Source organism: Strigops habroptila, chromosome 11 (genome assembly GCF_004027225.2).
Source record: "Strigops habroptila isolate Jane chromosome 11, bStrHab1.2.pri, whole genome shotgun sequence".
In the NCBI taxonomy this organism is placed as follows: domain Eukaryota; kingdom Metazoa; phylum Chordata; class Aves; order Psittaciformes; family Psittacidae; genus Strigops; species Strigops habroptila.
In genome coordinates, this window is record NC_046360.1 from 33059577 (window position 1) to 33087434 (window position 27858).

The 27858-nt window shown below is 40.6% G+C and overlaps 1 protein-coding gene across 27 annotated transcripts in view; it reads left to right on the forward strand.

Moving 5' to 3' along the window:
* The window catches only part of MAGI1 (membrane associated guanylate kinase, WW and PDZ domain containing 1), a 340411-nt gene extending 313929 nt beyond the window's left edge, over positions 1 to 26482 (forward strand). For 8 of the 27 annotated variants that reach the window (XM_030501183.1, XM_030501195.1, XM_030501185.1 and 5 more), the window contains 10 exons: positions 1595 to 1672; positions 4344 to 4435; positions 5428 to 5620; positions 8895 to 9188; positions 12092 to 12295; positions 17161 to 17251; positions 17373 to 17436; positions 18335 to 18481; positions 19811 to 19949; positions 23592 to 26482. In XM_030501183.1, coding sequence (XP_030357043.1) covers positions 1595 to 1672; positions 4344 to 4435; positions 5428 to 5620; positions 8895 to 9188; positions 12092 to 12295; positions 17161 to 17251; positions 17373 to 17436; positions 18335 to 18481; positions 19811 to 19949; positions 23592 to 24292 — 2003 coding nt within the window. In that variant the 3' untranslated portion in view covers positions 24293 to 26482. Of the gene's footprint in view, positions 1 to 1594; positions 1673 to 4343; positions 4436 to 5427; positions 5621 to 8894; positions 9189 to 12091; positions 12296 to 17160; positions 17252 to 17372; positions 17437 to 18334; positions 18482 to 19810; positions 19950 to 21931; positions 22021 to 23591 lie in introns of all 27 variants that reach the window. The other 19 variants (XM_030501188.1, XM_030501208.1, XM_030501207.1 and 16 more) reach the window with 12 other exon arrangements.
* The last annotated feature ends 1376 nt before the right edge of the window (positions 26483 to 27858 follow it).

The following is a 27858-nucleotide window of genomic DNA, read 5'->3' on the forward strand; positions in this document are numbered from 1 at the left end:
CTTAAAGATTAACGCAATCTGTTGTCAAATTTTTCTCATGTGGCCTGATTGCTTTGCAAAATACCCTATCCTACATATGGCCATCTGTCAAAACAGCAGTAACAAAATGAATTAATCTGAATTGCAGATGTGTTAATGAATCCCTTTGAAGGGCTTAAGCATTTAATTAAAAGTAAAGCAGAACATGATAGATAATTTTTAAAGCTTTTAAAATATTCTAAGTTATCGTTAATATTTGAATTTTATTTTCAGGCACATAATTTATTTGGTAGGATTTTCTCTCCCCAGATCTAATTAAAATAATACAAACAAGTCTTGACCCCAGTGTGTAGCACTCACTCACCAGCAACTCCATAGAATTAAAAATATTTGCACAATGATACCAAATATTAGATACTTTCTCCCTAAAATAGAAGAGAAAAATACTTTCAGGAAATTGCATCTGCCTTCTGATCAGGATGACTTTAAAGATGAGAGTAAAAGCCCCTTGGTAGGGTTATGTCCTTTTGTTGTATTAGTAGGAGACAAACAGTTATAGTCATACACTTGGGCACACAGATGTGTTCATGCCCTTGGAGGATGTCTTGTTAAAAAGGGACACAGGACTTGCAGCATGTTCCATGAGCTGCAGAGCTGCTGTGTAGCTGGTCGTGGGCAGACTGGTCCATGGCTCAGCCGAGGCATTGTGCCTTCCCCAAACCTCAGTGGCAGAACTTAGTTGCCTTGTCGAGAGCGTGCTGAAACCATCTTTTGAAAGTTTTCCATACCACCAGAAAGGTTGATTAGAAGGAAAAGATGGATAAAAATTTGAATTCTTCTGCAATAGGATAGTTTAGAATATGGCTTTTCTACAAATACAGAATCTCATGAGATTTATGGCTAAATCACGAGACTTTTCAACACTGAAACTCTCCATCAGCTTCAGTGAGACTTCTCACTCCTTATTTCAGATTTATCCTTATATGTTTTGCTGAGTCTGGGCCTTAAAACTTTTATACTTTGCCAAGCTATGAGTCATTGAAAGTGCTGCTGCCTCAAGTAAACTCGGGACTAAAGCAAACTCATACTAGTTATTTTTGAATCCATCTTGTGTTGAAACTGATGTTGCCTGGACAGAATTTTTTTTTATATAACATGTAAGATAATTGTTAAAGTTTGTATAGGAAAGTTTGATTAAAATGACCTCTAATTAAGCACTGTGTTCATTGTTCATCACCATGTATTTAGAATTTCTTTTAACATTAGAAAAAGATTTCAATTGGAAAACTGTGTCAGGATGGTGAAGATTTTCTTTTGTAGAAAAGTATTTTAAGGTGTTCTCTTCCTCTGAGGAGAAAAAAGGAGTTTTCAGATCTACCTGCATGCATGTGCATTAATGTATAAATCCTATGTGTTTGTATATTATATATATCCACATGCACACAGGCATGTGCAAATAAATGTGAAAATTAGTATGCCATAATCCTTAGTAGCTATAACCTTAGCAATTGATGCATGAAAGCCTAACATGATCCATACAGTCAAAATGAATTGAATGAACTAACAAGAAAGCAGATACATTAAGCTTTGCAAAATTGTAAAATTAATATTACAGCTATGTCACCTTCGCCTGCAACTGGACTGAGCAAGGGTGAGAGAGAGAGAGAAATCAATTCCACGAGTTTTGGAGAATGTAAGACTGTGCCGAGAATGTATCTGTGTCTTGTGATGTCTTGTTCTGGTGTCATTGCTGCTCTGTGGCGGGGGGCTCTTCATCACCAAGGGAGTCTTGCAGGGCCGTATGCCAAGGTTAGCCACAAAGGTGCAAAGTACTTGCTTTACTGTGTCCTGGCTAGCGGTGGATTTCGTAGGCGGCGGTGGGGGGGTTATCATGTTCTTGTTTTGTCCATGAGTTTTCCCAGTGAAGCTGTGGCACTCACCTCTCCTTCCATTCCTCCTCATGACCACAGAAGAACTCTTCTTACCACTTTTGTGCTGCTCTTCAAATGGTCTAGTTTAATGAAGGATGAGCAGACTGACGAGTTTTACCCATCTGGGCTATGTACATGAGAGTCAGACACACTTGAGATCAGGTCAAGGTGTAAAGATGCAATGAATGACTCCTGGAAGCCATTTTTTCATTCGCTTTCAATAAAGATTCAGCACCACCATGAAATTTTCCCTTGAAGTAACTAACATGGCTCCTCTGAAGTGTTACCAAATAATGAAGAACCTAAAGTAATTCTCCAGTGTGGAGAGCCTCGGGGTCGCACCTCAGCTATAAGTACGTGGAGGTGGATGGGGTTTTCTGAGCTGTGCCAATGAATCACCATACTGCAGAGCTGGCACAAAAGGTGGTAAAAGGAGTTTTGTTTGGTTCGTACTCACTCTCTGTAAATTGTATGCTGTCTGTATGTTTGTTGTATCTGTGTTTCACCTCTCTGTAATCCTTCCAGCGGAAGGAGCATTACATGAATGAACTCACTTCTTTGGGTATAGACTTGTCTTGTTTTTGTTGCTTTGGTTTGACATCGCCGTTACACCTCGGCTTGCCGTTCCCTCCAGCGGCTGTTAACTGGCTAGCTGGTACCCGAACCAGGAACATAAGGCATCGTTCAGTGAGGCTGGAGAGTTGACAAATGGGAAGGTGTTGAGAGATGCTGAGGAAATGGGCCCACGCTGAAGCTCTCTGCAGAAGCCATTTTGCCTCTGACAGATCCAACACACACTATTAATTGGTTGGGGCCAGCCTTTGCCAAAAAAAGCCTGCGAAGTGCTGGATAGATGCTTCGAATGTGTGTGCTCTTCACGCTCCCCCTCTCTGAAGGCAGTGACAAACACCAATTAATTCGTTGTCTAAGTTCTGCTGTTGTGCTGCACGTCTGTATGGTGTTGAGCTGCCTTCAGCCAGCTTTCCTGAACAGATGAACCACACAGGCTTCCAGCGTGTTCATCACCCGATTGTTCTGTACTTGTAGCTGGACAAAAATTAACTTCTAGTTCAGTAAGTAATGTGCATGGGTCTAGCTTAGTTTGTGAATGCAATGTGAAAATATATATAAACCCAGTTTGAATGGAAATGTAAAACAGACATCTGTGCCTTAGCACTCATCTGTTCTTTAAATTTTTAGTATTCTCAGTCTTATATTCATACTATAGTTTAAACCTGTTGAGTCATTGAAGAGAGTGCATCAATGCTAACCAAAATCTCAGCACTCAGAAGCCCCAGATGACTAGACCCAAATCTTTGCACAACAGGCACCGGTAGCGTAAAACGCAGTTAGGGCCCTGCCTGACGCTCACTGATAGTAGTGGAAAACAACCAGTTTATTTTCTCATGGATACAGAAAACTAGGTGATGTTTCATTAAACATGTTGCATCCCATATCTGAATTTGCGTTTATTTAAATTACATTCCTACTTTGGTTTCTTTACTAAAAATATAGGCAGCTGACTTGTAAAGGAACAGCTTTTTTTATCAGTGAGGCTGGTTAATTATAAATGTTAATTATAAATGTTGGGAGTGGATCCTTACAAAATTAGTCAATGTTACAGATCCTAACCAATAAATGTTAAATGAACCTGACGTTGTCTTCTGATATGATTTAATGTTAGCAATTAATTTTGCATTTTTAAAGAAGGGATGAAAGCAGGCATGAGTAAGCTAATATAAAACATTACTGTTCAACCGCACTTCAAGGTTAGTACTTCACTGTATGTAATATTCATCGTAAAAACCTTGCTGGTGTTCCATACTGATGAGTAGGTAAGGTTGGGCTTTTTTATGTTTCCAGCTGGTTTTATCTGTTCAGTGGTTTTACAGAGCCTGTACACAAGAGAGCTACATTGTTTTCAGAGGAGTCCTTCTGTTTCACACCAACTGGAGATCTGTCCCATAGTTATTTAAAGCAGTGTCAGTAGACAGATAGCAAACTATGCTTGTGAAAGTTAATTAAACAGTAGAAGTCACAACAAGTGGCTTTTTTGTCTCCCATGAAAGAAGAGGCAGCTGTATTGTTTCTGGCAGAGTAATTCTCTGTTGTACACATTTATTTATTGAAGATTTGGAAGAGGCTCTTGCAGTGGGTAATGATGCTGATATTAATGGAAGGAAATACTGCAATAATAAACAAATGGCAAGTCACAATTAGATACCTAGAAAGTAGAAACCACCACATCATTTTTAGTAGTGATTTAAATAATAATAATCCTTTAGTATGTAAAGCTGTTAATGTTCTTAATTATGTCACCAGAAGTAAAATTGTGCAGCAGATCACTCTACATGTACATCAGAATAGTCCTGATTTGGGTATAAAGGTGTGTGGTTTGGATTAAAAACTACAGTTTTCCTTCTTTCCCTTCAGTTCCAGATTACCAAGAGCAGGATATCTTTCTATGGAGAAAGGAAACCGGGTTTGGATTTAGGATTCTAGGTGGAAATGAGCCTGGAGAGCCTGTGAGTATATCTAGATGTAGTCATGTTTTAACTCATGATATCTTCCAGAATCATGGCAGTAGCATGTACAGATATGCAGAACTGTGCTGTAGTATCTCTGTTAAAATATCTAGTGGGTAATGCATTTACATCCTGCATCTCCTCGCCACTCTCCCTCCAAAAACCAAACTAAAGCTCCTATAGCTGAAATGGCAGGCTTCCCCTGCTATTCCCTGTTTTTGTTATAGCCCAAATGAAAACACATAGGTCTGAAATTGCCTGGACACTGAGGAAAGGATATCCTGGTCAGGTTTGCAAATATTTTATCTTAGTGTGTCACATCTTCTGTTTGCTTAATTCCCTCCTTGAATTCGCTTAACTTCTTTACCATAAATCCAGTACCTGTGGAAGGTGTCAGGCTTTCTTGTGCTGCACAGGTCAAAGCTAGATAGGGGCAGCATAGATTTCCACATACTTCCCTGCCAAAATTATTTTGCTCATTTATGGAAAAAGATGCCGTGAATTCCTCTCACGTTAGAGTAATTCCTCTCACGTTAGAGTAGCTCCACAGAACTCACTGAAGATAAACCAAGACTGAGTTGACGGACAGGCGAGTGGTGCGGTGCTTGTAAACCCTAAAGACAACTGAAAGGATAACTCAATCTCTCTTTTCCTGACAAGACCTTCAGAGGTTTTAACCATCTTCCTCTCTGGTCACTGTCTGGTTGAACACGTTTCCAGAGGCTATCTGTCATTAGAGTGAAGAGACCACCTAAAGAAAAAAGATGTCAATTTGTTAGTATTTCACAATGTGACTATATTCATGTGGAGCTGCTTTCACAGGAGCAACTTTCCTGACCTGCAGACATTTGTCAATAGTTTCTTGTCCCTACTAAATTGGGTCTAACTACCAGTGCCCTTTGCTTCCAGCTGGCTGTTGAGCTAGTCCTCATTTATCACTGTATTTCTCTCTCTTTCTTTCCTTTCTCCTATTTGTGCTAATTCATCAACAGATTTACATCGGTCACATTGTACCGCTGGGTGCTGCTGATGCTGACGGCCGCCTGAGATCGGGTGATGAACTGATCTGTGTGGATGGGACACCTGTTGTCGGGAAATCACACCAGCTTGTCGTCCAGCTTATGCAACAGGCAGCCAAACAAGGTCATGTCAATCTGACCGTCAGGCGCAAAGTGGTTTACACAGGTAGGCTGCAGTGCTGCTCTGCGGGGGTAGATTTTCCTGCCAGACTCCATCTGTTCAAGGAATGGTTTGAAGAAAAAGAGCTCCTCGTTGTAACACTGGGAAGACTCAGGGGATGTGGTGCTATTCTTCCTCTTTTGCCTGTTTTCAGTCGTTTTTGTTCTTGATCAAATGTGTTTCAGATATTTTGTTTCCAGTCAAGACTCTCTCAATCTCAGTTGCCTTCCCCAGTCTTTGTGAAGGTTTCTAATAAAATGGGGAACTGTCCAGTTTCAGCATATCATTTTTAGTTTGCCTTGTGCCTGACTGCCCATATTTCCTATTTGCTTCCCAAAATAACTGTGCTGCCTGATAGCCACCCTTAGACTGGGAGCGAGGGAAAGCTGAAGAGTCCACAGGAGGCGGGGAGGCAAGGGAAGAGAGTGAGGGAAGGCATTGATGTGTGGTGGCTGATGTCCCAGGCTCAGGAGAAGCTTCAAGTGAGGTTGCAACATGTAGCTGACTAACTGAAGGATGCAAAACTGTTAGTGTCAAGGCCAGGTTGAATTGGTCTTTGAGCAGCCTGGTCTAGTGGAAGACGTCCCTGCCTGTGGCAGGAGGGTTGGAACTAGATGAGCTTTAAGGTCCCTTCCAACCCAAACCATTCTATGGTTCTGTGATTCTGGTAGTGCAGGGTCTGTGTGTTTGTTGCAATCGAGAGATTTCTGTATGCTGTATTATGCTAGGCATTGGGCACACACTGCACAAGTCTAAAAGGAGAAAAAGAAGCTGGCAGAAAGACAAAAATGCAGAGAGAAGTGACACTGCATGGTGACACCTGGATTAGTGACAGAAAAATGTCCTGATAGCAAAGAAAATGAAGAAATAAGCATGAGCTTTCTAAATTACATGTGACCTTATGCTTAGTATTGGAGAGTAACATTGGGATTCTCCCTCTTCTCGTAAGCCCCTTTAGGGAGGTTACATGTGGGATTTGGTTTAGCTCACTTATTCCAAAGAAAGAATATAATATAGCTTTTGAAGTTTAGGAATCAGCAGGAAAATAGGCAGTGATGTACTTTATCCTAAAGATAATCAAGATAACTTCCAGGCTGAAAATTACACCCTCAGTGGAAGTTAGGACTAGAAGAGTACCTCTAAAAGAGCTCTGTACTCTTATCCAGGGCTGAGCTCCTTCTGCACAATATTAAATAACTGTTCACTCCTCATTTCTTTCCTTTTTCCCATTGTGGATGAAATGCTGCCATGTTATGCCTCTCCTCTAATAGCTTCTCTCTTATTCCTGACGAAGGGCTGCTAATGTGAGAGAAGCTTTAGGAGATGAGCTTTGGGAGGAAGGGGAAGAGCAGCTGAATTTTGGTATTGTTTTTGTGCATAACTTTATTTCCAGTTTTACAGCCTCCAGGCTGGAAATTACCATAAAAGATTTAGATGCATGACAGATCTCTTGGTATTTCATTCAGGGGCTTGTTGCTCCAGACCAAGCTATTTCTGAGTCATTGCAAATGTGGACACTTACTCTAGGATAAATTATTCAGGATCACTTCTTTCGCCTTATATTCACAGGCTTTTAAATTCCAGCATAATTTTGTAGATAAGCCTCTTCCTGAATGTTGGTCCTTTATTCCTCCTGTCATCTATATGCCAGTAGAAAAAGTCTGTTCGCCTAAATGGTGAATCTTGAGGTTCATACAGGGGAAAGTATATACTCCTGTATTCTTAATGTGTGGAATACTATATATTTTGTACATACTTTGAGTCTGTAAGTGCAGACAGGCACTTCTATCCAAGAATATTTGAAAGCTCTTTTTCTTTGGATCATGGGTTTACAGGTTTAGATTTTGTTTGGCATCCATTTTCTTGTTGTTGCTTTTAAGATCTCCCACTTAACTTTGATTCACCAAATTGGAGAAGTGACCTGATTAGCGGAGGCAGCCATTCAATAGAGACAAGTGCAATATGCTGCTCGGCTGCGCAAATGGACTGTGGAGAACTGGCTCAGTAACAAGAAGAGGAAGCTATTGTGGGCCACAAGCTTTAACCTGAGGTTGGCTCAGGTGAAGAAAAACACTGTGCTGGGATGTAGCCAGGGGAAAACTCTCCTAATTTCCCAGCAGATGATGGCTTAGCTGCAATATGGTCCAGCACTTCAACACAGACATTTTTGAGTTGGAGAGAGCCCAGCTGGAGGGAGTCCAGAGGACCAGTGAGAATAAGGAGAGCTCTAGAAAACATGGTTTGCAAGGAAATATTGAACAAATTGGTATTTTTTAGCCTAAAGCAGAGAAGGGGGAGAAGATGTTAAACTCCCCAAGATTATAAAAGGCTGCTGCAAAAAGGAAAGGAGTAATATATTCTCCATATGCCTGCTAGATAGAACTAGAAATAATAGCCTTATGTTGCAGCAGGGGAGATTTAAGTTAGATATTGCAACCAATAGATTGCCTAGGGAGATATTTAACAGCTGATTAGACAAACATCTGTCAGGACTGACAGTAAGTATAGTTGGCCCTTACTAGAGCAGAGTGTGGACTAAGCAATTTTTTTGAAGTTTCTTCAAGCCTTGTAGTTGCTGATTAGATTTTAAAGTAATACCACTTTCAAACAATATTAAACACTTGTTCAATATGAATGTTAATAATGTTTAATGGTTTCCCCACAGCTGTGCCAGAATGTACAGATGATAGTTGTTGGTTCTTCTATCCAGAAAAGCTTGGTTCACAAGATGTTTTGCTTTAGTATGGGTGTTTATTATTACTTAAGGTCACATTAATCAAAGGTAATTGGCGCTACCCAACTGATGGTATTGAGTTAAAAAGCACACAAGCGTTGAGTGTTGGGTAGTTGGTGTTACTCTCACTCCTCATGGCTTTTGCACACATAACAATTGCACTGTATAACTGAATTGGGGATGTGACATCTAAAGGAGGCACCTCTGAACTAATATAATCCACCTTTAAAATGCCACAGAGAATCCAAGCACGCGGCACTACGCTGGTTTAACCATACTGCTGCTGTAGCTCGGCAGTGAAAGGCTTTGCTTGCATGACCGCTGGAGAGAATGAGCATGTGTGGTCATTGCCATCACTGAACAGAGCTGCTGGTGGTGACATCTGAAAGGAGACAGAGCCCTTGGTCATTATGGCCATGATTTATAGATTAAAGCAGGTGATTTGCTTTTTAGGGGTTGTTTTGTTGTTATTTTTTTACCTTAGTGGATGGACTGCAGTTTTTAACCACTGAATGTTGCTCAGACAGTCTTTCTCTTCCCTCCCAGTTCCCAAGGCAGAGAATGAAGTCCCATCCCCAGCCTCTTCCCACCACAGCAGCAACCAGCCAGCCTCACTGACGGAGGAGAAGCGAACACCGCAGGGCAGCCAGAACTCCCTCAACACGGTCAGCTCGGGCAGCGGCAGCACCAGCGGCATCGGCAGTGGTGGCGGTGGGGGCAGCGGTGTGGTCAGCGCCGTGGTCCAGCCTTATGATGTGGAGATCCGCCGTGGTGAGAACGAGGGGTTCGGCTTCGTCATCGTCTCGTCGGTGAGCAGGCCAGAGGCCGGGACGACGTTTGGTGAGTCTTGGGGTTCTATCAACGCGCCTCGGGTGAGATGCAGATCTGAACACTGCAGTACAAGGAGGCGAGTGCGGATCTGGTTAATTAAAAGTCATGAGCATGCCCTGGTTTATGTAATTCATAGCTTCATTGGAGGCTGAGACTTGGTAGGTGTTTCTCTCTTGGGGTTTGTTCACTGGGTTGAGAAAAGCAAAATGAGAAACCGACCTGAAGAGCAAAAATGTCACCAATGGCGGTTCCTGATGCTCCCCGAAGATCCAGTTCTCCCTGCTAGCTGGGTGCCTTTCCGGGGTTTGCTCTCAGAAGAGCAGCCAGGGATGCCCCCAGTGATGCTATTTGCCAATGCAGAAATAAGGCAGGTGGAATGAAATATGTCTCCTGATGGTGGAATTGAAACAGTTGATTTAAAAGCAGTAATGCTTAAACTGATTAACTTCTGTTTGGCAGTCAGGGTTACTCTGATCCGCATTATGGAGTGAGCATGCTGATAGCTGGAAAGTTTTAATTAATAGTGCTTGCTGGTGAGACATAAAATGGAGAATAATGTTAAAAAAACAGGTTGTTTTGATGTGTTTCACCTCTTCCCGAATCTATTTCTTCAGAGCAGGGGGATGTCATAATTAATATCATGTGGGTGGGGGAAGGAATGACAAACATGTGCCTTGGTCATCTTCACACTACCTCTCCGAGCCAGGTTGTGGTTTGCAGACAAAATACATTGCAGTCTCCCTGTATAGCTTGAGTGTTCCTGATGCACACAGGTGCATGTGGCAAGAAGTGACTTTTCCTCCTTTTTTCTAGGCTCTTTTCCTGAAATTTCCTGTCATTGCCCATCAGTAATGCCCTTACTAATGCATCAAGGGAGCATCACCTCCTTTGCTGGAATTGATGTAGAACAGGCCATTTCTTACACGGTTCTGGGCAGTCATGGCAGCAGAGATTTCGAGGGGGAAATATCTAGTATAGACCCAGTGCATTGAGTTCTGTCAGTTCTCAGGGGTTAGACTACCTCACACTGTCCTTGCTGCTAGAAACTGCTCTTCTAGAACAGGTATTTTGGTGCCAGAACACAACAGTGTAATGTAATATATATTGAACTCACTCTAAACCAGAGAGAGAGCTTTTATCTTCTAAAAGTATTTGCAAATGTGTGTAACTTTTGCTGTATGAAGACTGTGCTCTAACTCTTTTCCGCAGAGGAAACTTGACCTGAGGCTGTAAAAAGTTGTGTTTGCTTTAGCCCAAGATACTAACTGGAAGTTTTCTGTGCAGGGGCTCCTCATGGGGATCTGTTGATCTGTGACTGTTTTTCTTTTAATTTTTTTCAAGTGTATTCAGCTTTTCCCTAATACTCTGCATGAGATGTGTTCCCTCTGCTGCGTGGTGCTTGCTTTGGACCTGCTTTGTAGTTTGTTCTTTCATGGGTAGTGTTTAGAGATGGGCCAGACTGGTTCTAAAACCCACCTTGGTCACTTTGGTGTAGGCTCTCTCATCTGTATTCCGTGGATTGGACAGAATAGGTACTCAGACTCTCAAGACACTCTTTAAACTGGATGGGGCTATGTATTACCAGAAAGAGAAGTAAAAGAAGGGGGGGGGAAGAGGGGGGGAATAATTCCCCGATCATTTGCAACTAATATTAACACTTTCTGCCAGTTTTCATCGCATCTTTCCAACCTTGTTCTCTCACTTCATATTCCTTTTCTTAGCCTTTTCTTCTTTACGGTCTTTCTAGTGTTGTCATGTGTGTAGCAATGTATACCTCTAAAACTACTAACCACATAAAGACTACACAGATGGGAAAGTGCATCTTGAGGGTGAATGTATTGTGGATGCAAAGTATGAGATGACCACTCTATACACCTCATGGTTTTAATCACATGCTGCGTGCCTGAGGGGTTCTTGCCCATGTAAAGACGCAGTACAAAAGCTCAGTGGATTTATCTGAGTGAAGCTGTGTATCCCCTGTTTTCCAATTCTACATTTTACGGACGATGCTGTGTTTTTAGGACAAACAATTGCATGGAACAGGAGTAGAATTTTGTCTCCAAAACACATTCATCCTAAAGTGCTCTTGCCGTGTGTGTGTCAGACATCTCAATGGTTTTGTGTGTGGTTTTAGAGGTATTTAAATGAGGAGGTCGTTATTCCTTCTATGCTCCTGTCCTGATGCCATTTAAGATCATAAAATGGGAAGGGTTAACAGGGGCTGAGGTGGATGCCTGCGCCAAACAGGTTACCTTTGTCAGTCTTGGCCCATCTTTAGTGGTCCTTTACCTTACCTGGTAGCACCTTTATTCATGATAGAAGAAAACTGTTTCATTGCCTCCCCATGCTGATAGAGTGGGTCTTTGTGGTAGAAGGGGAGTCGCACTCCCTCCTAGGCCTAGAACAATTTCATCTTTCTAAATTGAGAAAGAACAAAACATTGGCAGAAGCTTGAACTGCAGTTGACTTAGAGAAGGACTAGAGAGGCTGATGCCAACATAATCTTGAAGGAGGAAGGTTGTGTTTCCTACAGTTTCTATTTCTTTTGTTCAAAAATAAAGCCAGGATTTGGGTTATGATGGCACTGCTGAGCGCAGTTGTAGTCTGTAAAAAAATCTCACCATTTATTAACAGAAATCAAGGTGGGGGGAGTTTTGAGTGATTAACAAAGCACTGTTGTCCAAAAAGTGAAGTATTGTGCGCTCATACTAGTTGATTGCCAATGTTTTGAACACTGGCAGCAAAGCTATCCTATAATAACTTTTGCTTGATGCATTAATTAATTAACCCTTAACCTTCTCTTTCCCTTTTCAACCCTTTTTCTCCTTTTCCCCTTCACCATATTCCCACGTATGTAAACAATTAAAAAAAACAAACCAAACCAAAAACAACCCCCAAAACCAATACAAAAGCGGGAAATGCATGTGTGGCCATGCCTCACAAAATAGGTCGGATAATTGAAGGGAGTCCCGCAGACCGCTGTGGCAAGCTGAAAGTAGGCGATCGGATCTTGGCCGTGAATGGGTGCTCCATCACCAACAAGTCGCATTCAGACATCGTCAACCTCATTAAGGAAGCGGGAAACACCGTTACCCTGCGCATCATTCCAGGAGATGGTAAAGTATTTGTTTCCTGCTGTCTTATCTGACCCTTTTGCTGGTTTTGTCCCCTGGCTTTTTGCAGTCTTCCATAGCTTTATTTTTTGTTTCTTTCTAAAGAAGCAGGAGTTCTATTTTCAAACAGGGAGGTGCTGATTCTACATTAAAAAAACAATACTCTATCCTGTTCCTCCACAAACTTCTGTAAATTTGATGCTTATCTCAGTAGACTTTGATTTGATTCTTAGGTTAATAATGCAGCTTTAGAATATTTGGGAAAAACTTGTTAACGTGGGATTCCTGAAGCTTTGCATATACGCAAGTAGGCTATAGAGTAAAGAGATCACAGAAAGGGATAAATACTTGGTCATGTTTTAAGCTGTTTGAAAACAAGATTTGTTTTTATTCTGGGTAGTTGCTTTGGGAGTGAGCTAAGTACATCTTTAAATGAATTTGTGAAATGGTGATGGCTCTGGGGCTGCTGCGTGCCTGCAGCCGATTGTTCTAAGAGTTATCCTAGACAGGATCTCACTGTTTCTGATCAGAGGGAATGTGCAGGATCCCTAATAATATGCTGACACTTGGTACTGGTTTCAAGCCACTAAACTATTTAACAAAAATAAGGATCTGTTTTATGTATCAGTTTCCTTGAATTGATTCCTAGACGTGATGCCAAATAAGAACAGACCAGGAACGTATGCAATCTGTAGCAGAACTAAAATTGCTGTGGTTCTAAATTCTAAAGTGTTTTGTTTGTTCAATGTCCTGCTCTGCTCTGATTCATAATGAGAATTTGTTAGGCAGAAATCTTTTTACATTGCTCTCTTCTTTAGCTGAATCCACAGGTGTAAGATTTGATGGCTCAGAGCATTTCTTAGAGCTGTACAGGACATTATTTGCATTCACTTAAATGTGGGGAAAGTGTGATTAAGTTTGAAAGAAAGATTGAGAAAGTATGGCTGAATTGAACCTGGTACCTGTAAAGCAGAATGAGAAGGTAAATGATGTGATTTGCATGACAAGCATTCAGTAGTCGCTAAGTCTCATACTTTCTAGTCTGAAATGTGGATTTGGTTACCCCACAGAGCATGATTATGCTATGTTTAAGTATAGGATAAAAATAGGCCAACATGAGAAATGATCTGGTTATAAATTATCTCTGGTTAGGATGATCTGTTCTGCATAAAGACTTTATTTTTCTACTGTTTAGTAGCTACCGGGTCAAATTGTGTATGACCCTTTGCTGCTTCCATCAAATTGAGTGTTCATGATGATAAAATGGCTGTGAATCAGACTAACATCTGAGCTGGCCTGTGTGTGCCAGTTTTGGAAGGTAAACTGGCAGAAGAATTGGTCATTGCCTGCATTTTGGTATCTGATCAAAATCAAGGAAGGCGAATCTTTGAATAAATTAGTGATTTTGTTTTTAAAGGCAAAAATACCTAAGAAATAAATAACTTCTGAATGGTTTAAGACCTTTTTAAGAATAGTATAGCCTGCTGACATGGATGCTCGGCCAGTCTTGTGATACAAATACATGTACAGAATACCATGTTCAATTGCTTAGGTTAGAATGGAAACCTGTACCTGTGACTGACATCACAGATTCCTAAAGAAGGTGGAAAGCTTTAATTTAGGGAAAGTATCAACTCTTTTCTCTCATAGCAATGCAGGCTTCGAATCTTTCTATTTACTATCCTTTTGAAATTCCAGGTCAGATTGCCAACTTTGCATAGTATTACCTGCATTTAATTTCCAAAAGCTAGTAAGACCGGGCAGTCTGAGAGGTTTGCACTAAACTTCACAAGGTTCAAGAAATTGGTCTCTATGTTGTTTTCTTTTTATTGTCTTTGGGTGCTTTTGTTGATTTGTTGTTTTCATTTTGTTGACTTTTGGGTGCTTTTTTGGTAAATATAAATGGTCTAACAGTATACTTCAAGGTGTGTGTGGGGGGGGGGATAAATCAGAAGCCATACGTCTCAGATAAACGTGGAACTAAGGCTTATCACAAGACTCACAACAAACTCACACTGCTAATCTCTTCTAACATTATTAAAAACACCAACGGTTTTGCTTTGTAATAGATCTTGAACCAACTCATTGCAGGATTGTATGTGCAAGGAAATTATGATGGTTTAAAATGCTACCAGCTGATGCAAGGATACAGAGAGCTGAAAAATGACAAGCTTAGATTAGGCATTTAATTGGTGTCTGGCTGTTTTAGGGCAGAACAGGGCAAGAAATCAATGAAATAAGTAGGATTTAGAATGTACAATTGTAATTCTACTAGAGATATTTTTTGCTCTATTCGTGTTCTGTTTCAGTTTTGCATCCTGAACCAGTGTCTAAAAAACTAGCAAAATTATGCACAACTCCTGACTCATAGGATAGGGTGGGTTAAAGATGCAGTACAGTGGTGTGAAGATACATCTGTACCAAAGATGTGTTGTTGCTCAACTTGGTATTCTTAGTATGACCTACTAAAGGGTAGGAATCTTGCATTCTCTTTGAAGCCCATCTTCATCTGATCTCCAAATATTTGTGGAGGATTTTAGAGACTTTTGTTCTAGATGAATACAGAACACTTAACCATGTTTTGGGGCCTTCTCATGGATGAGGTTTTATGGAGACAGATTTTAGCATCTGTGTTATGGCGACAGATTTTAGCATCAAGGCATCATTACAAAGTACACAGAATTATTTATTAAAATCAACAGTGTAACCACACACAGGGACATCTTCTCACACAAGCCAGCTGTCAATAGCACATCCTCACAAGGGTATGTTTTGGTCATGGCAACCCTGAGAGGTGCAGGCAGACCCAGGAGCCTCTCTTGCTCTCTGAGCCGCTGGGCACAAGCCAGCTCTGGTCTGGAAGATGTTACAGCTCCATATGCTGAGGGTTTGGGCATGTTAACTTGGGCACAGTGCTGCAGGCGAAGGAGCTGTGCTCTTGTTGCACCCATCTGTTTAAATAGTTCTTAGTTTTCTCTTTCCCTTTCCCTGAGTTTCCCTTGACATGTGCTAGCCATAGAAAAGAAAACCCTTCACCTCATCTAGATTTCCCCACAATTAAAATAAATCCATGAAATGAAATAAGTTCCCAGGACCAAGTAAGCCCATGACCACCACCTCTCCTTAATTTGGGGAAAAAACCTCCAATTTCGCCACTTTTGTATTACAGCTGGACTCTGTTTAATAAGAGCAGATTTCTCCATAGTACATAAAATGAATTACCAGATGCCTGAAGCTTAAAAAGCAAAGGCAGGGTAGAAGACCTTGTAATTTTATGTTGGAGAGCCAGATGTTTCCACCCGGGTTTTGTTGCTGTTGTCTGGTGGTGGCGGGTTTTAAGTGGTGTTGGAACTAGAGAAATTCACTCAAGAAACAAGGTGCAGCATTTTAGCCAGTGACTGTGCATTCAGTTTAGATTTTGATCTTGAAAAGTGGATCATTTTCAGTGTATTTTGTAGTTATTTGTAATCTGTGGTCCTCTCCTAGGTAGAATGGGTATAGGCACAATCTGGGGTCTCCTATGTGCAGAACTGTTCCACAAGGGAGTGAGTGCTGGCCATCGCAGTGACTTCAGCTGGGAATGCTGTGCCTAATGAGTGGGTCTTTCTATTGACTGTGTCCATCATTCTTTATATGTAACAGATGTAACTGCTCAACATTTTGAGTGGTTAAGCACGTACCACTCACTCTCCCTCTGAATTCAAATTCCTGCGTGAGGAGAAGTGTGTTTTCAGGAATTGCTGACTTCTGGAGCAATTCAAAATCTGAAACTCTTCAGTGCTGATTTTAGTTCAGGATTGATACAATATGCATTTCTGGAAAACGCGTTGAGTTCAATATGCAAGAGTTCCAGGTCTTTCCTCCAAAACTGTGTTGCTAATATTTGGTTAATGGCATTGGCATGACCTTAATTTTAGGCAGAATTTTAAATGAGTTCTGGGTTAACTCTGGTCTTATTGAAGTCTACAATAAAACTTCAATATGGCAAGAGGCCATTTTGCCATGCTGTAGTGTGAGGGACACCTGGATAGTCTCTTTTCAGTTGTGTATACAACAACTCTCACCCTGGTTTTGTGAAGCAGGAGAGAGGATCTCTCCTGGAGGCACCTCTTGCCACGCATAGAGAAATAATGGCATTTGCACAGGCTGGTGTTGGGCTGAGAGCCCTTTACCATGGCATAAATTGAGTTTTGAAGTTAATCCTGCTCTCAGTATTCTCTCAGTGAGCCCTTTTGTAAATGGTACCCAGAGCTGTTGATGCATTTGACAGAGGTGGTTCCATGTCCCTGCGTGCAGCTTTGAGTGCTCAGGCAGCAGTGGGTTGTATTTCAAAGGTGAATTTCAGTACGCTTGGGGTTTAGCCACATTCAATATCACCTTGTGAGGTATTAGATAAAAACCACATCTCAATCCTCCTGAAGATTGCAGTTTCTGATGGAGGAAGCACTCATAAGCTTATAATCTATGGAATAGTTATTGCTACTATAAAATTAATCTACCCAACCTACCATACTTGGAGACTTTAATGATTGGAATTCATGTCATTAGGCAACAGACAAAATACTCTTCAACTCTTCCTCCACAAGTCAGTGTTCATTCTGAGTGTGTCTAATGGTCAGAGGTGTTTCTAATCCCAATTTCCCATTTATATTTTTTTCAATTGAGTGTACAGTTTCTTATACATAATTACTATGACTTAGCTTAGACTTTATCCTGTTAATTCCTGGATTTAAGAAATTTGAGCCAATCTCAAGTTCTTTAAAAACAACATAATGATGCTTTCCAGTGATATCCCTTTGCAAAACTTTTCTCCTTTCAGTGACTAGCCAGTGGTCTTCCCTCATAATGAAAACAAATTTATTTTGCAGAATCCTCCAATGCTACTTTATTGACCAATGCAGAAAAAATTGCTACAATTACAACCACACATACTCCTCAGCAAATACCACAGGAGACCAGGTCAGATTGTTTTCCTTGAGGAGAGCATGTTGGCATGCTCTCTCTTTGGTTACTTCTTGATCATCTTCACATCCCACGAGCTGTATTTTTCCTCTCACCCTTTTTCTCTCATTCGTTACAGCAGGAACAACACCAAACCAAAGCAGGAATCCCAGTTTGATTTCAAACCACCCCAAGCAGCACAGGTAAGGAGTTACCTTTCTAATTGTTTTGTTTACCACAGACTGTTGCTTCCAATCTGCCTGTGGGCTGTGTTCAAATATTTCCCTTGAAAATTCCTACTGGGAAACTGTTCTTCCTCAGTCCGTTTGCTGAAAAACAGAGGAATTTGCTGATTGGTTTCTTAATACATGTGGCTGTTGTTTCAGCTGGGAAATATTTCCAACACATTCGCATCATGACTTTTAGGGAGAGTTAAAAAAAAGCTGACGTTTTTGTAACAGTAATAGTTTATGTGTTTGTTTATTGAATTGGATATTTTGAGGGGCCTCTCCAGGAAGTACTGTTGTGTGCAGATGATAAATACAGAGGACAAAAAAAGAGGAAAATTTAATAAGAGGCAATAGCTGGAGTGTTCCAGCTTTTGCAGACAGTATCTTATTAGAAAGATATCTATCTCGCTGTTAACTTCCCTTGCCACTGGCCATCCCAGAAGTAATCTCTTCCATTAGGACTTCAAAACATCCCTACGCTAACAGCATTTGTGAAAAACAATGCGCATGCTTCTGTGCTTCTTGCAAAGGAGTAGAAAAGGCAAAGCCAGCATCATGGTGTAGGCTCATCCCAGGTACCACCAGGCATTTAACTGAAGCCTTATATAACAGAGGTGCCTAAAAATGCATTGGACCTGGCAAAGCCCATTCATTCAAACAGCCCTTTGCAGACCACCACTGGCACTCCAAATTGCAGGGTGAGATGTGAGGAAGCAGGAAATCCTAGTCTGTGTGTGAAAACTCAACTGATTTTATATTTTTAATTATAAGTAACAAAAACAATAATGTTGGTTGGTTGAATAATTTAGAAATGAAAATAAAGAGGCGTTTAACTTTTTGTTCAATTGTGCATATGTTGTCTTCCCTCCAGCAGGACCAAGATTTTTACACTGTTGAGCTGGAAAGAGGAGCCAAAGGGTTTGGCTTTAGCCTGCGAGGTGGCCGGGAGTATAATATGGATCTGTACGTGCTGCGCCTAGCTGAGGATGGTCCAGCTGAGAGATGTGGGAAGATGAGGGTATGTAGAAACAGGTTTAAAAACCACGTTTCCTTGCAATAAACTGACTCCCCTGCCTGTCCCTTACAGGCACACCTTCTGCTGTGCAGGCTAAGAGGAAAATTAAATGTTGACTGAAAGGAGCAGTGATTCCTATTTACTTCTTTCAGTGGCTTCTCTCACTCTTTGCATACAGTCTATAGCAATGCGTGTGCATTGGAAGACTTCACCCCCTTGTTCCAACACAGGTTTCCAAATTCTAATACATAATCTGGTGTTTAAAGCCTAACAAAGATACATGAAGCAATGAAAATGTAATAACCAGTCTTTTAAAGCTGCAGCCTTGAGTAGAGCATCAAGGTGTCCCAGCTGATCCTTTCCTCTGCTAGTGGGCAGAGTGGGGAGTAATGTAGTTTTTGATTAGTATTAACTGTTAACTTCACATATCAGCTAAATTATAAACATTATAACAAGGGCATATGTTATCAAATGCCTACAGAAAAATTAAATTGCCAAGTTTTATGTGCTTCTCGCTCCTCTGATAGAGAATGCATTATAACCTTACCACGTGTCTTTTTCTTCTCCAGATATATCATGCAAAGGGCATTTTCAAAATTATTTTGCCAGGAGTAGATCTATAGTCCCAAAATTTTTGCTGATAAAAATAAATCAGTGCTGCCCTGCGGAAGTCAGTGCTTTGACAAGCTCTTCCAAGCCCTGTTTTCCTATCCTGATAAATGATTTTTACAAAAATCATTTATTTACAAAAGCAGCTTTGCTGGTTCATAGTAGGTATCTATATCCAAGTGAAAAATGGACCTGAAAAAGCTATTTGAACATCCCAGTTACAGCAGGCTGTAAAACAAACAACGACTTTGACCAAAGACTTTGCAAATAATCAAAGCAAAATAACACCAGTTTTAACACAGCTCTAGCTATTGAGCAGTACAGTAATGCAATGTGGTTTTACAAAAAAGCAATGAAATCACAGAATCACAGACTGGTTTGGGTTGGAAGAGACCTTAAAGCTTATCCAGCTTCAACCCCTCTGTTATGGGCAGGGACACCTTCCACTAGACCAGGTTGCTTAAAGCCCTGTCCAACCTGGCCTTGAACGCTTCCAGACGTATTTTGATACCTGAAGGTTTCCCTGTTGCCTTCATGTCTTTCAGGCCGCTGCACACTGTTTTTTGTGGACTGTGACTGGAAGGAGTTGGGCACATTTAGCTTCACCAGGTGTACAGTTGTTCTTCCACCTTTGTGGTGGCCAGCGTCTTGCGGTGTGTTAGTGGTAACCGTCATAGGGGTTTGTTTCTAATCTTAGACTCTTTTCCTTTATTACACTGACAGATTGGAGATGAAATCTTAGAGATCAATGGAGAAACTACCAAGAACATGAAGCACGCTCGGGCCATCGAACTGATTAAAAATGGTGGCCGCAGGGTCCGCCTGTTTCTGAAACGTGGAGATGGCTCTGTCCCAGAATATGGTGGGTCAAACTATGAAAACATTCCTTTCTTCCCTGGCATCACTCCATGAATGATTTGTCTCAAGATCTGAAGCGGGAATTCTTTTTTATTTTCCTTTCTCACCAGTGTCTTACCAACCTTTGCAACATATGATTAATTGCCTCGCTTGTGCTGAATTTTCTACACATTTCACCCTTTGCTTGCTTCCATGGACTTGGGGCGCAGTGTAAGGCAAGATCATCATAGCAGTATTTTTGGTGATCAGAGAGGAAAACAAAACAAAACAAAAAAACCTTATTGTCTTGTCCACCCAAACAAGGAATGTCATTGAACTGTGCCAAACTGTTTCTCAGCGGCTGAATTGTTGTTTCAAATAGGTCTCTACTTCTAATCAATGCAAAAACTGGGATCCTGAGTTATTATTCTGAAGCAGTGATATTTTTTTTGTTAGGTTTTTCTCTTAGTTCCTGTCTGTATTCATAGACATGATTGCCAAGATGGCTTATGAGATTTTTTGCCTTCCCTTAGTATTTATGTAAATATTTATAAAGTTATTTAAGAAAAAGAAGAAAAAAAAAATAGCTTTACTGCAAAAATATATTGATTTGGCCTCCTGAGCCCTTTTCTCCCCCATTAAACTGTCTGCTGGTTTCAACTAGTTAATTTGTAAGGTCTGAAAAGGTGAGGAGGTTATGAAAAGGTGCTCTCGTGTCTGTCTTAGGGGAAACATTAAGTCCTTGTTTCTTACTAAGAATTGCATTAGATTTCCTTTTCTTCCCCTGGAGGTTGGATTGCTGGGTGGCTTAACTTAGCACACTATTTAATATTATAATTATGTCTTATTTATTTGAGATAATTGTCAAATATTGTGCCCTCGATGGAGGGCTACTCCCAACCAAAGGTCTGTGAGGTTTCTATAGAAACTGATGATTGAAGGGATGTCCTTTATACTTTTCTCCCCGTATTTGGGTTGTTTCTGTGTCAGTAAGTTCTGTGTTTATCATTCAGTCCATGTCCTAAAACGAGAAAAAAAACCCTTCTGCACAATCTATGAACTAGATTTTCGTTTCATTTACTGTACCACATTGGAGAGTTTCTGCTCGCTCTGTTCATTATTTAACTTTAAATGACCAGTTCAGAGTATAACCAACAAGCAACTGAAGTGTTTAACAATATGGAAGGAAAGTTATGGGTTTACACTTCTGTAATATAAATAGCACACCAGAAGGTTCAATGATGGCACTGAAATTCTGTAATGTTCTTTCTACTTTTGTCTTTTCCTATACTCTTTGGATGTACAGTACTGTATCATATGCTAGACTGCATAAATACCCTGTAAATTAAGTGCTTCACTTCTCAAAGCATATGTCTGTTGCACTGAGGATGGAAATCCACCACTAATTTTCTTTTGGCTAATGCTAAACCACTAAACATTCGTTCTCCAAGCAAGGATTTAATATACAGGGGTTGCACTACTGTAAAGAATATCCTTGTAATGTTTGGGACTCCTTCCTCTCTTCATTCTGTTTGCTGCAGTTGCAAATGGTTCCTCTAATAATGTTAAGTTCCAATATTTTTCTGACTCGATTGGAACGTGCTTCTCTATGAGGCTGTATATTTTTGTAATGAGTTTTGTACTTATTTTTAATGTTGTGGTCTCTGGTGGACTTTATTTTTTGTTGTTGTTTGATTGTTAATGTTTTTTCTATGACATTCTGTGTCGCTGTTCCAGCTGTCTTTTAGAATGGATGCTCTCGTTGTCTGGGTTATTGAATCACCTCTTAGATGTCTCTTTATGTCACAATAATAACAACTGCTGTCTTTGCAGCCTTATATTTGGGTGAAGCCTAGACAATCTGACTGGAAAAATAAACTTTCTTTATTCTAAGATAAAATATGAAGATTTTTCTTTCTTTCATCTTTATTATAGGGAATCTAAATTTTCTACTTTTCTCTTTCTCTTTCTCTTACTTTTCTTGGTGCTGGGCTCTTCCTTCCTCAGCGATGATACCTCCTAATATCGCTGCATGTATGAGAAATGACAAGCTCGGGGAGTCTTGCTTCTACCTTATGGGCCATAATCAAACTACGGTTTGTAGCTAAAATCAATATTAGGTGTTTTTGTGCTGTGGCCTAATTCCCTCACATTGCTTTCCGCTTCGCTATATTTTATATGTATACAGCAATTCATTCCGAGCACCCTGTGTCCCCTGAATTGTAAGTGCACCACAGGACACGTTTAAACCTTGTGCCAGGTTGCCAGGTTGCCCCAAGCCACGTGCTTACAGCTACGGAAAAGTGGTGTGGTCCCCCAACTGCTGCCTGAAAATGCTAATAAGCAAAAATGCACACACGTGAGTCACAACACGGGTTTCACCTGGAAATCACCAAAATCATGGCCCACACACACCAACCCTCCCAAGCTAAAGGAATGGAAATGCCATCAGATGGGAGACGCTTTGCGTGATGGCAAATGAGCATGTAGCGTGTTTGGCCTGGGGGAGGGAAGGCTAAAAGGAGAAAAAGAGACAAAAATTCGATCCCCACAAGTGTTTGTGAGGGGTTTCAGTCGTTGTCACCAGGACAGTCCATGTCGAGGTGGGTGTCTTGGTGCGAGTGGCAGGAAGCCTGCAGGAAGCGTGGCTAAAGCCAGTCAAGCTGCCGTGCAGAAGTTACTTTTAATAAGAAAACAATAATAAGCAAATAAAAGCAACACTCACATTAAGTCAGCACAGCTACTTTAATGTTTGTCGTGTCTATAATGAATCATTCATAAACAACCGTTACAAATAACGTAATTCTAGCTTAGCTACAGCACAGGACTGATTTTTAATCTTGGGGTTGATTTTTTCCTCTGCTTTGCAGTTTGTCTTGCAGAGGTAGCTCAGCTTTATCTCAAATACTACAGTAAAAATAAGGAACTGGAGATTAGGTTTTAATCAAAGCCATCCTACATATTACAATATCTTTCCATTGCTTTAATATGAAAAAATCATGACTTCCGTCATCGTTGTTCGAATCATTGTGGCAAAACCAAAATCTACCCTAGGACTTTTCATAACATGGTAGAACTAAGCGAGATTAAGTAATGTCTTAAATGAAATGGAAATTACATGATTACAGTCTAATTTTCACACCTTGAAAATGTTATTTTACGAGGTGAAAACTTAATAATCAATTCTATTTTCTGCACATTTTCTGCTCTTTGAAACGAGGCCTCCCACACCTGGAAGGCAGTTCTTTCAAAAGACTTAAAAGAAAAAAATCATTTCCTAAAGGCCCTCTTTATTGGAAACTGTTAAAAAAAAAACAACCAACAACCTGAACTACAATGTTATGGGTTTTTTCCCACTGGAAAGAAAGTAGCACAACCGAAACATTACGAATTGGGCTTGGGAAAAAACGTAAAATGCCCCATGACCTGAAGAGCATAAAGATGATATCAGCTTGGACCAAAACACGGCTAACGAACAGAGCAGCACCAGTACTAACCTGTAACTCTCGTTGTTCGCAGTTAAATTAACAAAAGCTTCGGTTAGCCTTCGCTGACTGCTTTAACAGTTGTTTGTTTTTGTCACTAATGAAGTCTGAAGAGTGATAAGTGGTGTCACGGCACCACGGAAGGCATCGGTACCAAACGCTTTGCTGTTATTTTCTTTCAGACCCCAGCAGTGACAGGAACAGTCCCGCCACAGGTTCACAAAATGTATCGGAAATGAAACCCGTGCCATCCGACCGACGGCAGCACCCATCATCGGAGTCCAGTTATCCACCAGACCTTCACAAATCATCACAACATGGGGACAAGCGGACTTACGTTAGAGACCTAAAAGGCAGCAGAGAGTTTAGCAGACATCCCAATGAACACCACACTTGGAATGGGACTTCTAAAACCAATGACCACGTGCCAGGCAGGAGGACGGAGAGGTCGCCGGAGAAGAGGCACGAGAGGCAGCCAGAGAGGGCGGTGGTGAACGGGCAGAAGAGGAAGTCTCCCGAAAAGCGCAGGGAAGGGACGAGGAGCGCTGACAACACTTTGGAGAGGAGGGAGCGACATGAGAGGAGGAGAGACCTCTCCCCCGAGAGGCGCAGAGAGCGGTCGCCCAACCGCCGGCGGCGGTCGCTGGAGAGACTCACGGAGCCTAGGAGGTCACCGGATCGGAGAAGAGAGAACTCCCTCGACCGGCGCGCCAAGTCGTCTGACCGGCGGAGGGAGAGGTCGCCTGACAGACGGCTCAGGGAGGAGCGGGTCGCCCACCGGGAGAGGGAAGACCCCAGCTGGAAGCACGAGCCGAGCCGCAGGCACCCGCCTGAGCAGCGCCGGCGGCCGTATAAGGAGTGCAGCACCGACCTCAGCATTTGAGGAGCATCTGGGGTCCCCATCACCTTCCCCACGCCATGGGAGCCGAGCAGAGGGTGCGGGAGCTGTGAAACCATCCAGCTTTCGCAGGCGAGGAGACATCCGGCACCTGATGATCCTATAAACCTTTTATGCAGATGAAATCTTATAAAAAGAACAAAAAGTGTTGTGCCTGATGTATAATATTAAAGAAAGTATTTTTCAGTGTATTCTTTTTTTTTTTTTTAATTACTTGCCAAATGTTGGTCCTAAAGGATTATAAAATTTTGTTTCTACATTCTTTGTAGATTTCTTAAGAATAATTTGTCTATCAGGCTACTCTCCCCCCCTCCCCAATCTAGTAAATGGGGGTAGCCAGTAATATAATCTAGGCAAAAGGATTTTATGACCAAGTTTGAATAATTTGATCCAGACTGTTCTCTAGTGACTCACTGCTACACTGTATGTAGAAAATTTTTTAAGGGTTTGGGGGTGGGAAAGGAAGAAAATTATTCATCTCAGTAGGAATGGAGCGCTCCTGCTGAAGGAATTAAAAAGAGAGAGACAAATGTTCCTAAAATTGCAAGAACTGTTTGAAGAGACTACTGTTTCAATGAAGGATATTTATAATAATAATAAAAAATAATAAAATAAGAAAAAAAAATAAACACAAACCACACAGCACAAGATGATTTACGATAAGGAATTTCTAGTTTTTTCCATGAACAGTTTATACTTTCAGGCCCCCTCTACAGGATGCACAGAGGCAGAAGGACTGGTAACCACCATGCCTGTGTCACCCACTAACGTAGACTGTTGATCTCTCATTAGCCTCAGCAACATGTAATGATATCTCATTAAGGGAGCCGCCGCAGCCCTACTCATCTTCTAGATGTATATGGACAGCAACCCGAGCATGCATGATAATGTTTGTCTGCTTTGAAGCAAGGGAAGGGATCTGGGATCCTGGGACATGGCACAATGCGGTGGGAGCAAAGTCCTCCCTCTTGGAGTAGGTGTATTCCTTCTGCTCAGGCAAAACCAGTGGGCTTTTCTTACTTTGCCAAATTCCAAAAGCTTTCTTTTCTCCTCGCTTTATATTTTTTTATTTTACTGGTTCATCCTTTACTGAGACAAAAGGAGTGCACTTGCTGGGAAAAAAATATATGAAAAAAAGAGAAAAAAGATGTATCAAAGAAAAAAACCATGTATCAAAGGAAAAACACAGGCAAAAAGAGGCAATCAGTGGGACAACCTGGTTGTAGAAGCCTATCCGTACTGGTTATATGCTGTAAATTTGAATCCAAGAACAGCAGCAGAAGGGAAACCTGCAAGTTTCTAAGTTGTATTTTTAAATTTGCAAGTTGTGTGGTAAGTCTGCTGTAGTATTGGTATAAGATTTAATGGATTACTGCCTAGCTGAGCCAAAATGTTTGCCGTTACTGTTGGACCACTAAAGTAAACTGCTGCTTTTTACAGTGCATTGGTGTGTACATGTATACTGTTTCACATTTTCCATATGAACACAAAACCATTGCAAGTCTATCACTGTTGTTGCCATGGTACTGTAAAAACAAAACCAAGAAAGAAGATGGCCGATCATTGTGTGTACAGTTTAAATTGTAATTAATAGAGCCTGTTGAAAAAAAAACAAAACTGTTGCCTTTTTCTTGTATAAAAGAGGATTTATGACAAAATTTAGCTGTGAGGAATGTGATTTAAGTGTTTATATTTCTGAAAATGGAACAAATTGATTCAGGGGATATATTTTAATGTAAACTGAATCAGGTATGTAAAGCTGTTTTAAAATGGGAGACTGTATAAGTAATTCTAAAGCTTTTGTTGGTTTGAATATCATTTCTTTCCTCATGGTGGGCCTGCTTATGTATTATTAAGCACTTGTTTGCAGTCTATGTTCTTCAATCATCATTTCTTGCAGTGTGCTATAGGCATAATGCTCTTTTCTGTGTTGATGAAAAGCAGTATGTGGGCCAATCTTTTTTATAAAACACTATGCATATATAAATACTACATTGTTCATAGCTTTATTTGACCTATTGGGTTTATACATAACACTAGTATGAGTAGATGTGGACTTACCCAGTACGAGCTTCTTTCCTTGGAACAGACACTATGTATATGATGTAGCAACAAAGAAGGAGAAAGTCTGTGAATGCTATTTTTATTATCAAATAAAGTTTTCCATACAAAGCATACATATGAGTGTAGTGATAAGATAAAGGAGGAACCAAACTTTAACATTGCTTACTCATTCCTGTCTAAATTAGTAAACTAGGTTACAGTCTCCAAGGGTCATCCATTAAATATGTATTAATCATCCATTTAATATATATTAATTATTTGACAAGCCTTAAAACAAAAGTTACCAGTTTTCCATTATAAAATTGTCTTCCTTAAAATAATGAGCTAAGGGTTTAGGTGAACATACTCGACTGCTGTTGTTGAGATTGTTGGTGCCATGTATATGTGTTTATATGTGTGTATATACCTACACATACATACATATACATATCACCAAGACTATATGTCTCACATCTCTTAGTTCTTAAAATGTGTAAAGACTGTAACTTAAGATTGCAAAACTGTTTACATAGGTTTTTAAAATAACTCTTAAATACTGTGTAGTTTATCAGGCTCCACTCACATGTTTTCCTGATACTTCAGCAAACCTGATGGGAATCCAGGCAGCTTGAGATAGTCGCTAGTTTGTAATTCCAGTCACAGCATCTGCAGAGGGATTTGTCTGAGTCTCCAGAGGTATGGATGGGTCATTAGGAAACAGTTTGGCTATTTTAAGTTTGAACCTTTTATGTTCAATGATGTTTTACTCTGTAATGCCATAGATTGGTTCTGAATTTGTATCTTCTGCTGTTACTACTGTTTTTCCTCTCCTCATGTTACAGGATAGTTTAAATGATCTTAGAGAGCTGATTAGGTGAGTCTCCAGCTTTTGAAGTGTGCCTTTGAAGTGCTGAGTCTCAGGCTGAAGAAGATATTACATAGTTAATACTGAAATTACATTTTACAGAGACATTTAATTTAAAAAATACTGCAAGTTGACCAAAACAAGAAGATATTCAAGATGTCTTCTTGGTGATGGCATCCTTTCTACTGGTTCCAAACCCACTGAGAACTGGAGCCATGCTCTAAAGCCGTGAGCATTGCAGCTCCATATTCCATGGTGCAGCCTTATTCACTTTAATTAATTCCAGCCTTACTTCTGACGATAAAATATTTTTCAAAACTTCTAAAAATGAAAAGAAATCCTTTTTTAGATTGTAACTTGGCTCATGTTTTGTCAGACAATGTTCTACAATTATGGAGCTGCCAAAAAGATTAGAGTGTGTTTCTGATGACGAACTGAAAAGTTTATGAGGTGGTAAGTGAAAAAGCTCTGCAAATTGATATTGTTAGGTTTTGGGTTTGTTTGGGGTTTCAGTTTTACACCTTTTTATCAGTGTTAGATGGTCAGGATCCTGTGCCATCAGTGTGCTCAGTCCTGTCATTTGTGTAAGTGTTGATTAATACCAAAGTGTGAAAGTTTTTGATTGCAGAGGGGAACATGGAGA